The following is a 14,186-nucleotide window of genomic DNA, read 5'->3' as shown; positions in this document are numbered from 1 at the left end:
ACAAGACGAAAGAATGACTTCCTGTCAATCACACTGACATGCTACTCAACAAATGACACTAAGAGCAATGACAAGAGTGAACAAGTCTGTGCAGCTTTTTAGAAGCATCTAGACCAGCCATCAAAAATGCTATTTTATCTAGTTGGGGCCTACAGTATATTCTGCTGCAGTAAAAGCTATTAGGGGATTTAAGTGATTACGAGGATAAATTTTTACCTATTAAAATAATGCATCAAAGTGTTTTTAATCTTAGGAAAAATTAAAAAAAGAAAACAAGGAAGTGTAAACATGTCCGTAAGTTCAAATATTTTACTTCATATTTTGCCTCATTAAATGGATATATTTCAAACACTGACTAGAACATATAACATATGTTTAGTCTATTAAATTTCAGAGGATCAAGCCATTTAGTATAATTTTTGTATTCACTCTTACACACTTCCACTTTTCCCATCCCAATCAAATCTCTGCCCTGAACGGCACTTCACCAACCAAGAGATGTATTTAATATCTTCTAAAATGGGTAAGTGTGGAAGACAGAAAAAATAGGGGTACAAAATTATTTTTGTATTTGTAATTTTTAAAAATTGTGGTAAACCATACATAAAAGTTACCATCCTAATCAGTTTTATGTGGACATTTCAGCAGTGTTAATTAAGTACCATCACACTGCTGCACAACCAGTCTCTACAACTCCTTCATCTTACAACACTGTAACTTTGCCTGGTCACACAACTCCCCATTTTCCCTCCCTGCAGCTCCCGGCACCCACCATTCTACCTTCTATCTCTTTGACTTCGACTACTCTAGGCACATCATCTGTAAGTGGAATTATAATGCAATTATACTTATCAATGTAAGCCATCTTGTGTGACTGGCTTGTTTAACTTAACATATTCTCAAGGTTCATCCATGTAATAGCATGTGCCAGATTTTCCTTCCTTTTTAAGGCTGAGTAATGCTCCACTGTATCATATATAACAAACTTTGTTGATCCATTCTTCTGTGGATGGACATTTGGATTTCTTCCACTTTTTCACTACTAATAGTGCTGCTATGAACATGGGTGTACAAACACCTGTTTGAGACCTTGCCTTCAATGATTTGGGATATCCATCCCAAAGTGGAACTGCTGGATAATACGGTAATTCTACGTTTCATTCTTGGAGGAGCTGCCATTCCGCTTCCACAGCAGCTGCACTATTGTACATTCGCTTCAGCAGCGCATAAGGGTTCCAACTTCTCTGCATCCTTGTCAGCACTCACAATTTTCTATTTTTCTGACAGGAGGCATCTGAATAGGTATGAGGTGGTAGTCGTAGGTTTTTTTTTATTAAAGCATATTTCTTAGCTAATGAGAAAAATATAGTGAATGCAAAATACTAAATTGGTGAGTATTATTTACCACCAGAGAAGGTGGTAGCCAGAATCATATCATACACAAAAAGTGAACACATTTTCTTATTTGATAACATAAAGAATTGAAGAATAATAATTTTACTAGGCATTACATTCTGAATGTAAATATGCAGATCTCATTTTATTTACACATAAGTTTTTTTTGAATGATTGGTTATAACAAATATCAGGCTAAGTCGAAAGTCATTCAGGACATAGAGGAGCCAGTGACAAGCCAAACACATTTGTGATGAGTTTAAATTACGTCTCAGATGAGGGAGAAGATGGACACACGAAGCTGAGGGGAAATGCACATATCCAACTGTGGCATTTTAAGGATAAAATTTCAAACCCATGCATGCTTAATTTCAGAAACTGCTAGGGTAGCAGAGTAAACAAACTGACCCAGAGAAATGCTGCTAACTTACTTTCAACAAAAGAACAAAGGCAATTTAATGAAGGAAGGACAGTGTTTTCAATAAATACTGCTGAAAAAAATGAGACATCTGTATGCAAAATAAAGAACTTTGACTTACACCTTATATGTTATACAAAATATGACTCAAAGTGGATCACAGAACTAAATGTAAAGTGTAATAAATGCATAAAGCTTCTAGAAGAAAATATATAAATTATTCTTTGTAACTCAAGTTAGGCAACTAGCTTTTAGAAGATATTGTATCAAAAGCTCAGAGCATAAAGGAAAAAACGAATAAACTGGACCTTATGAATATTATGACTTTTCTCTATGAAACACACTGTTAAGAGGCGGAAAAAAAGACATGTCTCAGACTAGGAGAAAATATTTGCAAATCATATTTCAGAGGTCTCAGGTCAAAAATATAAAATAAAAATGATCTCAAAACTCAACCTAATGAAAAAAGGCGGAAAATATTGTATTTCAAAAGACACTTCATGCTCAACATCATTAGTGATCAGTTAAAAACAAATTAAAACCACACGATGAGTTCCTGGTGAGTACGTGGAGTGACGGGAGCTCACACATTGCTGGCGGGAACATACTATGCACAGACAGTTTGAAAAATAGTTCAACAGTTTTTTTTTTAGACAGTTAAATATACCATATAATCCAGGCATCTCGTTTCTAGGTATATACCCAAGGAAATGAGATCTTATATTCACAGAATCTTATATGTGAATGTTTAAAGCCTCTCTATTAATAATTGCCAAAAAGAATAAAAACCCTAGCTGTGGAATTTCACTGTGGTTTTTATTTGCATTTTCCTAACAGTAATGGCGTTGAGCATATTTCCCATGGCTTGCCGGTCATTTGTGTATCGTCTTTGGGGAAATGGTTATTTTGATCATTTGTCCATTTTTAAAATAGGTTATTTGCCTTGCTCTTGTTGAGTGACAGAGTGCTTTATGTATATTCTGGATACAAGTCCCTTACCAGATAGATTTGCAAAATATTTTCTCTCATTTTATAAGTTTTTCTTTCATCTTTTTGATGGTGCCCTTTGAAGCCCAAAATTTTTAATTTTGATAAAATTCAACTTATGTTTTCCTTTTGTTATTTGTTCTTTCGGAGTAACATCCAAGAAACAATTGCCTAATTCAAGGTCATAAAGCTTTATCTGTATGTTCCTTTTGAAGGGTTTTTACAGTTTTATTTCTTATATTTAGGTCTTAGATAATGTATGTTCTAGATAGAGAGATAGAGAAAAACATCTATATTCACAGGAATGCAGGATTTAGTATACATACCTACACTTCCTTGTTTATCTGCTGCGAAGGCCTAGAAGCAGAGGTACACAGAAGCAATGAGTCCACACAGTGTATATATCTTGGCTTATAACTACCATTCTCCAGCCAAAGGAACCAGGTCTCCTTAAGGTAGTGATTCATTTCTGGACCATGGCAAGGAAAACACAAGATGAACCCACAGAACACTGTGGTGCCTGAAAAGTAAAGAGATGTCTCTAAAAGGATGGGGGTGCACACAGGGCACAGGAGCTGACTGGAAAGAGGGGGCAGTGGTTAAGGCAGGAGTGGTTTCAGTAAGAAAATAAGCCACAATGGTATTGGATTATAAATCTCAGGATAAAATACCTCCACAATGATAAAAAGAAATAGAACGAAGAATTGGGAAAGAAGGAACCAACTACCATTCCTTACAGAATAATTCCAATTATTAAACGTAGAAGAAATGCAGGAAAGAAAAAAAACACCATTTAAACATCACAGACCTTATTCAGGCAGGATAAACTAATGGATGTCAAAATTATTGGGCAAATGACTGGGGAGAAATAGGCTATTTTCGTGGTCTGAAAGGCTCTCTCCAAGATGTGTACTGATTAAAAAGGTAAAACCAGGAAGCTGCCACTGGAGGATTCTGAAGATCCCACCTCACTCCATGGGCCAGGCGGACGTCCTCAGTCACCAGGTGCTCCAGGCACAGCACACATTTCTTCTGGTATTTTCTTAAATGACTTAAATTAAATCATGAGTAAACATTACACTATTCCAAATTAAGAGACATTCTACAAAATAACAAATCCATGTTCCTTAAGAGTGTCAAGGTACTGAAAATCTGTCCTGGACTGGAGAAGACCAAGAAGACATGGCAACTAAAAGGAATGTTGGTTCCTGGGCTGAATTCTGGGAATGAAGGAGGATGTGAGTGGAAAAATGATAAACTCTGAATACGAGAATACAGCATAGAAAATGGCAATGTATTAATGCTAAATTCTCAGGCTTTCGTAAGTAGTATGGTTATGTTTGATGTTAACATTTGGGAAAGTTGGGTGAAGGATATATGGAACTCTCTGTACTATTTCTGCAAACTTTTCCGTAAGTTTAAAATCATTTAAGATAAAAACTTGTGAAATAGTAATTTTCCTCACTGCAAATAGAAATAAATGAAATTGCAAAGAGTAATAATGTGCATTACTTCATATTCTGAACTACATTTCAAAGCTAATGAAACAATGTATCTAAATTTCCCTGATAATTTGAAAGAGTTGTCATGCTATTCTTCAGTAAACGGCTTCAGTTGGAACAGTAACTTGTTCTGCAGTACTAGCAACACAACTGGGCAACATGATCTTTGTTTCCTCATCTAAAACTGCTGTTTAGGTGGGGGTCAAAATATGTGTGTGAGGGTGTGCAAATTTCTAAAATATGTAAGTTATATTGAATTAAATAGTTGATAAAAAGTCTATATAAAAGTAAAAACCACATCAATTACCTGATAAAATCATACCGTCCCCACTATAACTTTTCACAATCAATTTTTTCCCTTAAAATTTTGATAAATGAAGCTGTCAGAGGGGATAAGATCACAATTTTCAATTTTGTTTACTTTTTTTTTTAACTGTTTTAACTTTCAAAATCCAGTTCAGGTAGGCTGCAAATGTGAGCTCTGATAAGATCGCAATGCTGCCTGCCATGAGGTAAGAGAATGCCACGTGGCTGGGTGACCTTGGCGCAGCAGGGAAGGGAGCCGGGAAGGAAGCGCTGGCGCGGCTCGAATCATACAGGCCATCACACTTGGCCAGCACACTCAAGGAAGGGGAGAATATAGTTTTTTTCTGGAAAAAAGTTAAAAATCACTTTAAAACTTTTCTTTAAGGTCCTGTAGTGACAGGATGAGCATGAGTGAGCCGGGAGCCTGAGAGCCAGTTCGGCCAATCTTGTTAGGTGTTACCATCAAAAGCTGTGTTTTAATTGTGTACTCTAACTTTATTTTAAATTTATGGATGCCATTCAGGACTTTAGAGAACGCTAAAATATACAGTAGAAAGGATACTTTTTTCAGGATGATACTCTTTTTAAAAAAACAGTTTTAAAACTATAGAGTGTAGTAGACACAAGCCAAAAATAAAATTCTAAGCTCCCCCACCCCAACTGACTGAATGGACCCCTTCTTGGCCACAGGGATCCCAAAGAAACCTGAAAAACTAGTTCCGGCCCTGAAGGGAAGGCCGGAGGGACAGGCCTCCCTACAAGGTCCTTCCTTTGGAGTTCAGGCACAACTGGCCGGCATTAACATTGAAATAGAGATCTTAAGATTGACAACACAGACTCTTTGTAGCAAGAAGATATTCAACTCCCACCTGACTCTGGTATAGCATTACGTGACAGATAGCAGGTCTTATAAGAAATCAAAGTATTTTACCTCCAAAATATATTTTTTGACATATTTTGAAATGGCCCTGGAATGCCATCTCTTATTGGGAAAATTTGCATTCTGTAGAGAATCTCCTTCCCTTTCCATGTCTTCTCCAGATCCAGCAGAAATTTAACTAACAGTCTGACACCTTTTAAGGTCCTAAAAGAGACCTTCACCATCGATTCTCTCTGCAGTCAGTTACCTGGAAGCTTCATCTACATAATAAGAACCTTGGCTTCTACAACCCCCCTTATCTTACCTCAAGCATTTCTTTCTGCTGGCTTCAAGTCTTCAGGCAAAGGTTAACTTAACCAACTGCCAATCAGAAAATCTTTGAATCCACCTATGACATGTGAGCTCTCTAACTCCCTGCTTGAGATGTCCCACCTTTTTGGGCTGAACAAATGTATACCTTACATGTATTGATTGATGTCTTTGGCTATAACTTCTGTCTCCCTAAAATATAGAAACCAAGCTATAACTCAGCCACCTTGGGCACATGTTCTCAGAACCTCCTGAGACTGTGTCACAGGCCATGGTCACTCATATTTGGCACAGGAGAAACATCTTTAAACATCCAACAGAGTTTGGCTTTTTTCATCAACATAGGTAACATACAAATAATAGAAATAATTTAAATACATTATTTAAATGATAAGTTTCTACTCTGAAAAGTTTTAAGTAGGCCTTCTGTAGCCCTAATTTTAGTATATGCTCAGACTGTTACACTAATATATATGTATGAATACTAAAGTGTACACATATATATGTTTGTTGTTATGAGATTCATTACCCTTAATAGCAACTTGAAATACATGCAAAAAAATCATTAGTCTTTTCCTTCTACTTTGCTACTATTAAAATAGCAGTAACAAAATCCAGTAACTTTCTTAAAAGAATACAATTTTCAAGCTCTTTCATATGGATTATCTAATTTGAACCTCATGTTCAAAAGAAAAGCTAAACAATGTTACTCTTTTTGCAGTTGAGAAAACAGACACAAAATGCTTGAGTGACTGGCTCAAAGTTACACATCTCCATGGTGAAAAAGTTCATCCTGAAACCTAGTTCATTTGACTCCATCCATCCATCTGTCTGTGCGACAGGCTCTGTACTAGGCAGGAGAGGTACAACTGTGAAAACATTTACCACGGTGTTTTTACATTATTATACTATATCATTCTACTTCCTAATATATGTGTTTAGATTATTTGAACTCTTAAAGCTCTAAATTTTTAAGGCTTCCACTGAAAAAACTTCATTAACCTGCCAATCAATTATTTTAAAGCTCCTGTACAGCAGGGTGATGTAACTGTAAGACTCTGAAGACAGGTGAGAATTTTATAGAGCCACACTGTAGTTATGCATCCTCAAGCAACATAACCTCTTGAAGACAGATTTTTCAAAACCATTAAATTGAGAATAACATGTATCAACAAGATTTGTTTTGAAGATTCAATGGTTTAGAGAAAAGTTTGGCACAGATACTATTTACGATTCTTTGTAATTGAAAAGGTAAAATGTGATAGCACGAAAAACAGAGTTCTTCATTACTACTTACTAGCTAATGAAAACATAAGGAAACCATACATAACAACCATTTGGATCACTCTAGAACAATTAGGATCCCCCTCTTGCAGGAGGATGGCAGGAAGGAGCAAATGCTTCTCTGACACTGCTCCATGGTGTTAGGCAGATAAAGGAAGATATGCGTACTGAAGAATACTGGCATATAGTTATTCTTAAAAAGATTAAATGTAAAACTATTTTATTTGTATTTATTTATTTACCTTGAGACAGAGTTTCACTCTTGTCGCCCAGGCAGGAGTGCAATGGTGCAATCTCAGCTCACTGCAACCTCCGCCTCCCAGTTCAACCAATTCTCCTGTCTCAGCCTCCCAAGTAGCTGGGATTACAGGCACCCACCACCATGCCCAGCTAATTTTTGTATTTTTAGTAGAGACAGGATTTCACTACATTGGCCAGGCTGGTCTCGAAGTCCTGACGTCAGGTGATTGCTTGCCTTGGCCAGCCAACGTGCTGGGATTACAGGCGTGAGCCACCAGCCTGGTTGTAAAACTATTTTAAAATGTGTCATTAGAAAGTTTTGAAAAAAAACCCTCTTTCAGTATATTATTCAAGAAAAAAGAGGTGGAGATCAGGTCAAAGATCTGCTTCTCAGTAAACAGTATGTTTACTGATAAATATCCACAAACACAATTTTCCTGGATACCAATTACATTACTGAAAACAACAGGATGATGAAAAATACTGTTCTGACATTACTCACTCATAGATTTTGAAGTATGTAAGAGAGTTCTTTCTAAACTTAGGAATTCCAACAGGAATGAGAGCGAGAAAGGGAATGAAGAAAAACATCAGCTATCAAAATACCAAATGTGTTGAGCCATGATGGACATTGAGGGTACTGCTATGGCAGACAGCTCCAGAGTATTTGGACAGGAGTATGAAAGGAACAAAGACATTTAGCAGCACTTAAGAAAAATAGTAAATTAACCCATGGATGATGTCTGAGGTTAAAGAATCAAATTGCTGAAGTGTTAATTATTTTAGGAAGTCTTTTGTTAGTGGTGAAGTATCAGGACACTGGAAAACAAGGAATCTAGTCTGAAGGTTAACACGAAAGAGAAGAGAGGCTGAAAATTATAGACCTGTAAATCTAACATCTATATTAGGAAATAAATTTGAGATGATACTTATGGATGAGCTTAATGATACATTTGGAGAAGTACAATTTAATAGGAGTGAGTCAGCATGGATTTACCAAAGGCAATCATGTCAGGAAAAATTTCGTTCCTTTTTAGGTTGAAGTAATAATTGGTTTATGTAAGGAGAACCAATGAGAAGCTGTCAGCATTTTCTGAGATTTTTGGACCTTTTCAGAAAATGAATTGTTGTACAAAATGTCATGACATGTGTCAGGGCATCCAACTAACAAAAGGGGGTGAAAGCAACCAGGTTAAAAATAGAGGGCCAAGAGGAATTTGGGAGAAGACTGCATTCTATTCTACAAGGTTCTATGTATTGAACACTAATGGTTCTAATTAATGACAAAGGAAATTTTTTCATGTAGGAAATTTGAATATATTGCTAAATAAGGGGTAATGGTTAAGACAAAAGACTTTAGCTGTTTTACGTTAACTGCAATAGATTAAGTAAATGGGCTCAGAGGTAGAATGTGAAATTTCAGCTGCCTAAGGATAAAGTGATGCATTTGGAAATAATTAAGGAATCATATAGATATAATTTAAATGAACAGTTACCATGAGGAAGAAAAAGGGACTTGGGGTTTTCATAAGAGTCAAACTTTCAAATTCTTATTCTTATAAATGGGAAGAGGCAAATGTAGGGAATGCAGTTAAATAATATATGTTATAGAGAATACAAAATTGATTATCTTAGAGAAGAAAACAAAAACCCCAATTTTTGAAGAGAATATGATAATTTCAAGTGTTATCACTCTGCACAGGTAATAATCTAATGTACATACTTATATGACCAAGTCTTAGCATATGTAAAAACTGATGAAAATAAAATTAATTTAAATGTGATACAAAAGTATGAGGGTAGAAAAATAAAGGAAATTAAGAAAAATACCATATCATTACATACTGCTCAATTTTCCCTGAAAAGAGAACACCTTGTAATCATTACCTTTGGAAAAGACAACAACACTCACCACATTTAAGGTCTCAGAGAGAAATAAGAAATAACGAAATCAACTTCATAGCTTTGATGCACTGCTCGTAGGCTCAGAAAATGACCACACTACCCGTGGGTCTTCCAGTGAGCATTCGTTCATGAGCAATAAGAGCTATTTCAATAATAAACAAGCTCCTTGAGCCGTAAGGCATAACTATAAGTCTGCTGCTTGGAAATGATGAGAAAAAAACATCTCTTTCTTCTTAGGCACAATCAGAGAAGGCTGAGCAGCCTCTCCTCAGCCCTCCCCGTCTGGCTTCCCTATCTTCACTCCCCTTTCTCTGGGGTGATGTTTAAAGCATTCTGAGCTATCCCTGCTGAAGTGAACTACACATGGGGTCAGACTGCAGGCCACTGGTGTTGCAAACACAGACATGTATTTAATTCTTTGTCCAAATGTAGTGAATGAGTACCAAGCTTATTTATGGATGGGCAACATGGTAGAAATATAATTGTTAAAACTGAAGAGATCAAATCAAGATAATTTTTGAGATGAAATAGATTTTACTAAATAGAAGAAAAATTGTACAATGACAGAAACCTATTTTTAATTTGATGTCAATTTTGTGAAGATTAATGTGACTGCAAAATCTCATCATATTAGACCTAGATTGGGCCTAAATGAACCTCTTCAGAAACTTGGATGTGGAGAAAGGTGTTTTTTTTTTAAGTATATACAGAAAAGAATACAACTCATAGAAGAGACTTTGATGAATTTCTCAAATTGAACACAACTGTGTCTCAATATTGGGATTAAGAAGCAGAATCTTACTAGACCACTGTACTTCATTCAGTGACTGGTGCCCACAAGGGAAAATAAACTCTGACTTCTAAGATCATAGAGATGTTTTATCTGTTTTTATATTTAATATAAACACAATCATATAAAACACACTCCTTGGTGACTGGCTTGGTTCATCCAGTGGTAAGACTGTGAGACTTATTTCACATTGCTGCTTGTACTTGTAGTTCATTCATTCTCACTGACTTATTCTATTATGTGAATATACAACCTTTGTACATTCTGCTTGAGGGACATTAGGGTAGTTTGGAGTTTTGACTATGATGAATATACCAATAATTACATTAAGTACAAATACTAAAGTAAAAGACTAAATATTTAATGTAAAAGATAAAAATTGCCCCAGCAGATAAACAAAATGCAACTATAAGCTGCTTATAAGGAATCTGGTAAAGGTATACCAATATGAAATGCAGAATTATGGCAAGAGATATTGCTACTAAGAAATATTTCATAATTATGTGTGTGTCTGTATCTAAAACAACCCTAAGTTCTGAGTATGCAGTGATATATTTTCAAAATACGTAAAGCCAAAAATAACAGAATTTTAAAAGATAAATCCACAATTATAGTAGGAAACTTTAACATACTCCTCTTAACAGCTGACAGAACCGGCATTTTAAAAAGCACTAAGAATACGACAATCTGAACAACACAGTGAACAAACTAAACATTGTAACCGACATACAGGGAACAAACACCACTGGTGCCAAGTACTCTTTCCTAATGTGGCTCAAAAATTTACCGAAACTCACCATTTGCTGGGCATAAAAAAGTCTACACAAATTTTAAAGAATTAAAATAATTCATATTATATTCTGTAAAAACAGTAAATTTAAGCTGGTAGTGGATTTGCATTATTAGTTCAATAGTTAAAAAAAAAAAAAAGATAACCAGAAAGTCTCAAACTACCTGGAAATGGAATATTACGTTTACAAATAATAATCCATGGTTAAAAAAAATAAAGAAACCACTTTTGTCTTGTGTTTCTTATCTGACAACAACTAAAATTAGAACTCACATATAGTCTTTCATGCTCTGGAATATGAAATAGAAAAAGATACAAAAATCGTTTTTCTGGTTGCTAAAAAGGACTGAAAAAAAATACAATAAATCATCAACTTCTGCTAGAGAGGGAAAAACAAACTGTGCAACCATTTATGCTAAAAATGATCATGTCAAACAGTTTACATACAGTATAAATGATCCCATTTAGATGGCACACACATTCTATGTGGTAGGCATCACTATCCCCATCTTCGGAGGAAAACTGAGACCCACAGAGTAAAAATGCAGTTTTCAGGGCCAGACATCAAGAGAATGATCAAGCTTAAGTTGGAGCCCATCTTCCCCGAAGGTCATGCCTACAGCTGCACAGCAGGGACTAGGGATAGTTCATTCAAACTCCTAGACTCTTCGATAAGGAATCTGAAGCTCCGAGACGCCTGTCTTTACATAGAGACTTGAATCAGGGTCTCCACTGAACTCCAGTTTTGTGTTACTTGCGTGAATTACATCACGTAACTGCAGTTATACACCAATGTAGAGATACCAAGGGTATAGCACATTTGCACACAAACCTCTTTCTGCAGAACTGTTTTCAAATAAAAAATAAAATACCTCACTTTAATATATGAATTCCCAAATATTATCTCAACTGAACTTTATATTATCTCAACCAAATCACAGTATTTACAGTCTTCTTTTTTTTAAAGATAAGTAATGTTTTTATTTTTCTCTTATTTACTCACTGTACTTTAGGGAACAATCCGTTTTTCATGTGTAACTGGTGTAATGGAAAAGAGAGACAGATATGTCAATCTTGCACCTGGAAAGGAGGCAGAGCAAGGCCACCTCGAGGAGGACACTTTGCTGGTGCCCACCATGGATTTGGTCCCTGTGGCCTGGCCATTGCTAGGAGCAGCTCCTTCACAGGTGGTGTTTCTGGTATCTGTAAGGTTATGGGTCCATATTTATGAAGAACCCATAGGCACTTATGGCCAGAGATATTTCAACTCGACTTTATCTGTTTTTATGAACTAAAGCTGATAAACTGTTGAGTTTCAAAACCTTTTCAGTGACAACCTCACCAAAAGGGAATGAGCAGAGACCTCTGTTTTTGTTTGTTTGCCAAATACAGCCCTGGATAGCAGAAAAATTACTAAATCACACACTCAACATTACTTAAATAAGTCAATCATATGAACATCAATCGACAAATATGAAAGAACAGTAATGAGCCTCTATCCACGTATTGTCAAGTGTATTAAGAAAACTAGTCTAACCTAAATTACTCAAGTTCAATTTCTTATAACACAGATATTTTGCGAACAAACATTGCTTAAGCATTTTGAAGCTGGAACCTCGCATTTCTGGTGTGATATATATCACAATCCCCACATCCCCACCACTACTAATGACCCCATCATATGGCACAGATAGGCATAAATGTTCATGCCTACAGCAGCATAGCAGGGACTGGGGAGAGTTCATTCAAACTCATAGACTCTCCTGGCTTCATAGCCATTATCTTTTTAAATTCTCACAATGACCCTATTAGTAGGTACTATCATGCAGATTTACATATGGGAAACCTCAGGCTTGGTGAGGTCAGCCTGCCTGAGGTCATATGGCCAATAATGAGAAGTAGGGTTTAAAAGCAACTCTAACAGGTCCCAAAACATCTGCTTAAAGCACATCCTTGATCAACAGGCCTTATTCAAACTCTGCTGCTTGGGCTAAATCTTGGAAGGCTTCTCTAAATTTACTCCTCAAATAGGTCCTCGCACCCATAATCTATCATTCTGCTGCTCTGCACAGAATTTGGCACTCGAGGAATACTTGCTAATTAAACAAAATGTCGGGCTGGAGGAACAGATCTGCTTTACTCTGCAGTTGCAGCCACATCGCTGACACCTTCCAGAGCCCCTGACTTGCCACCCAAGAGGCAAGAATCCTCTTAGCAGCCGCTCCCATCACCAGCTCTTCCCCAACCTAGGGCCAGCCCCCTCCCAATTTCTGGGAAACGCACAGCACCATTACCACCCACGACGCTTGACTCCGTGGTCGTGGTCGCAGGTCACATTCTTTCTAGGCATTCTCTGGAAGATGATGGTGTCAATAAACAGGGCATAACATTTCAAATCACAAGCATTTTTTAAGATAAAAAATTAAAATTTTAGCAATTAGTCAACATATAAAGATTTAACAACTACTCTCATTTCAGGTCAACTATGCTTTAAATATTTACTATTATTAACTTTACAGTCTTCAAATAATTACTCTGTCAGATTTCCTTTTTTGATAAAATACAGTTGAAAAGTCCTGTTTTCATAGTTGAGTGGGATCAAACTGGAATGTACTTTTTTATAGGTCTTGAAGCAGATACTATCACATACTCTACTCCATTACAATAAATCATGGTAATGTACAAATAGCATTATAACTGCTGTGATCACATGAAATCCTGTTAGAAACAAGTTTTCACAGTTTCTGTCCCTTACCAGCATGCAGGTAAGCGAGGTCCGGGTTTTCGATGTCAGGATGCTGTTCCTTCAGATGGTTCCGGAACTCCACCGGGACGTTGGTCCCGTAGTCACACTTGGGACAGTTGTACATCTTGACTCCTTCGTGTTTGCCAGTATGCAGAATATGTTTGCGGATATTTTCAGCACAGTTTGACCTACCAAGTAAGACAGAAAAGTAAATCTAATTAAGGTCAAACCAATAACCTTATCTTACAAATAATGATATTACATAACACTGTCTGTATGTGTTTGGTACTATTTTAAGTGCTGTACTCATATAATAATTAGTTTATATAATACATCAGCCTTATGAGGCTGGTAGTTTTTATAACCCTGGTATGAATTTTTAAGTTGGTCTTTTGGCTTCATTTCTATGAAGAACCAGAAATACCAAATCCGAAGCACTATTATTTTAATATCAAATTATTCTGGTACCACTCGAGGGCAGTGAAGGTCTTAGCTGATCCCTGAGAACACACCTATCACCACTGAGGAGTGGTACAAAAATGAAAATGCTGTCGCCTCCACTGAATTTAGAGGCATCTGGGGAACAAAGACACTTTGGCTTTTAAGTTCTGTCACGCAAGGTGCTTCTAAGTGG

General features: G+C 36.4%; 1 protein-coding gene across 1 annotated transcript in view; it reads right to left on the bottom strand.

The window, feature by feature from the left end:
* The window catches only part of ZNF407 (zinc finger protein 407), a 466,555-nt gene that overhangs the window by 129,547 nt on the left and 322,822 nt on the right, over positions 1 to 14,186 (bottom strand). The window contains exon 8 of the mRNA XM_016933893.4: positions 13,562 to 13,740. Within this exon, the coding sequence (XP_016789382.4) occupies positions 13,562 to 13,740 (179 nt within the window). The remainder of the gene's footprint in view (positions 1 to 13,561; positions 13,741 to 14,186) is intronic.

This window comes from Pan troglodytes, chromosome 17 (genome assembly GCF_028858775.2).
Source record: "Pan troglodytes isolate AG18354 chromosome 17, NHGRI_mPanTro3-v2.0_pri, whole genome shotgun sequence".
NCBI lineage: Eukaryota > Metazoa > Chordata > Mammalia > Primates > Hominidae > Pan > Pan troglodytes.
This window is presented reverse-complemented; position numbering and strand designations above follow the sequence as displayed.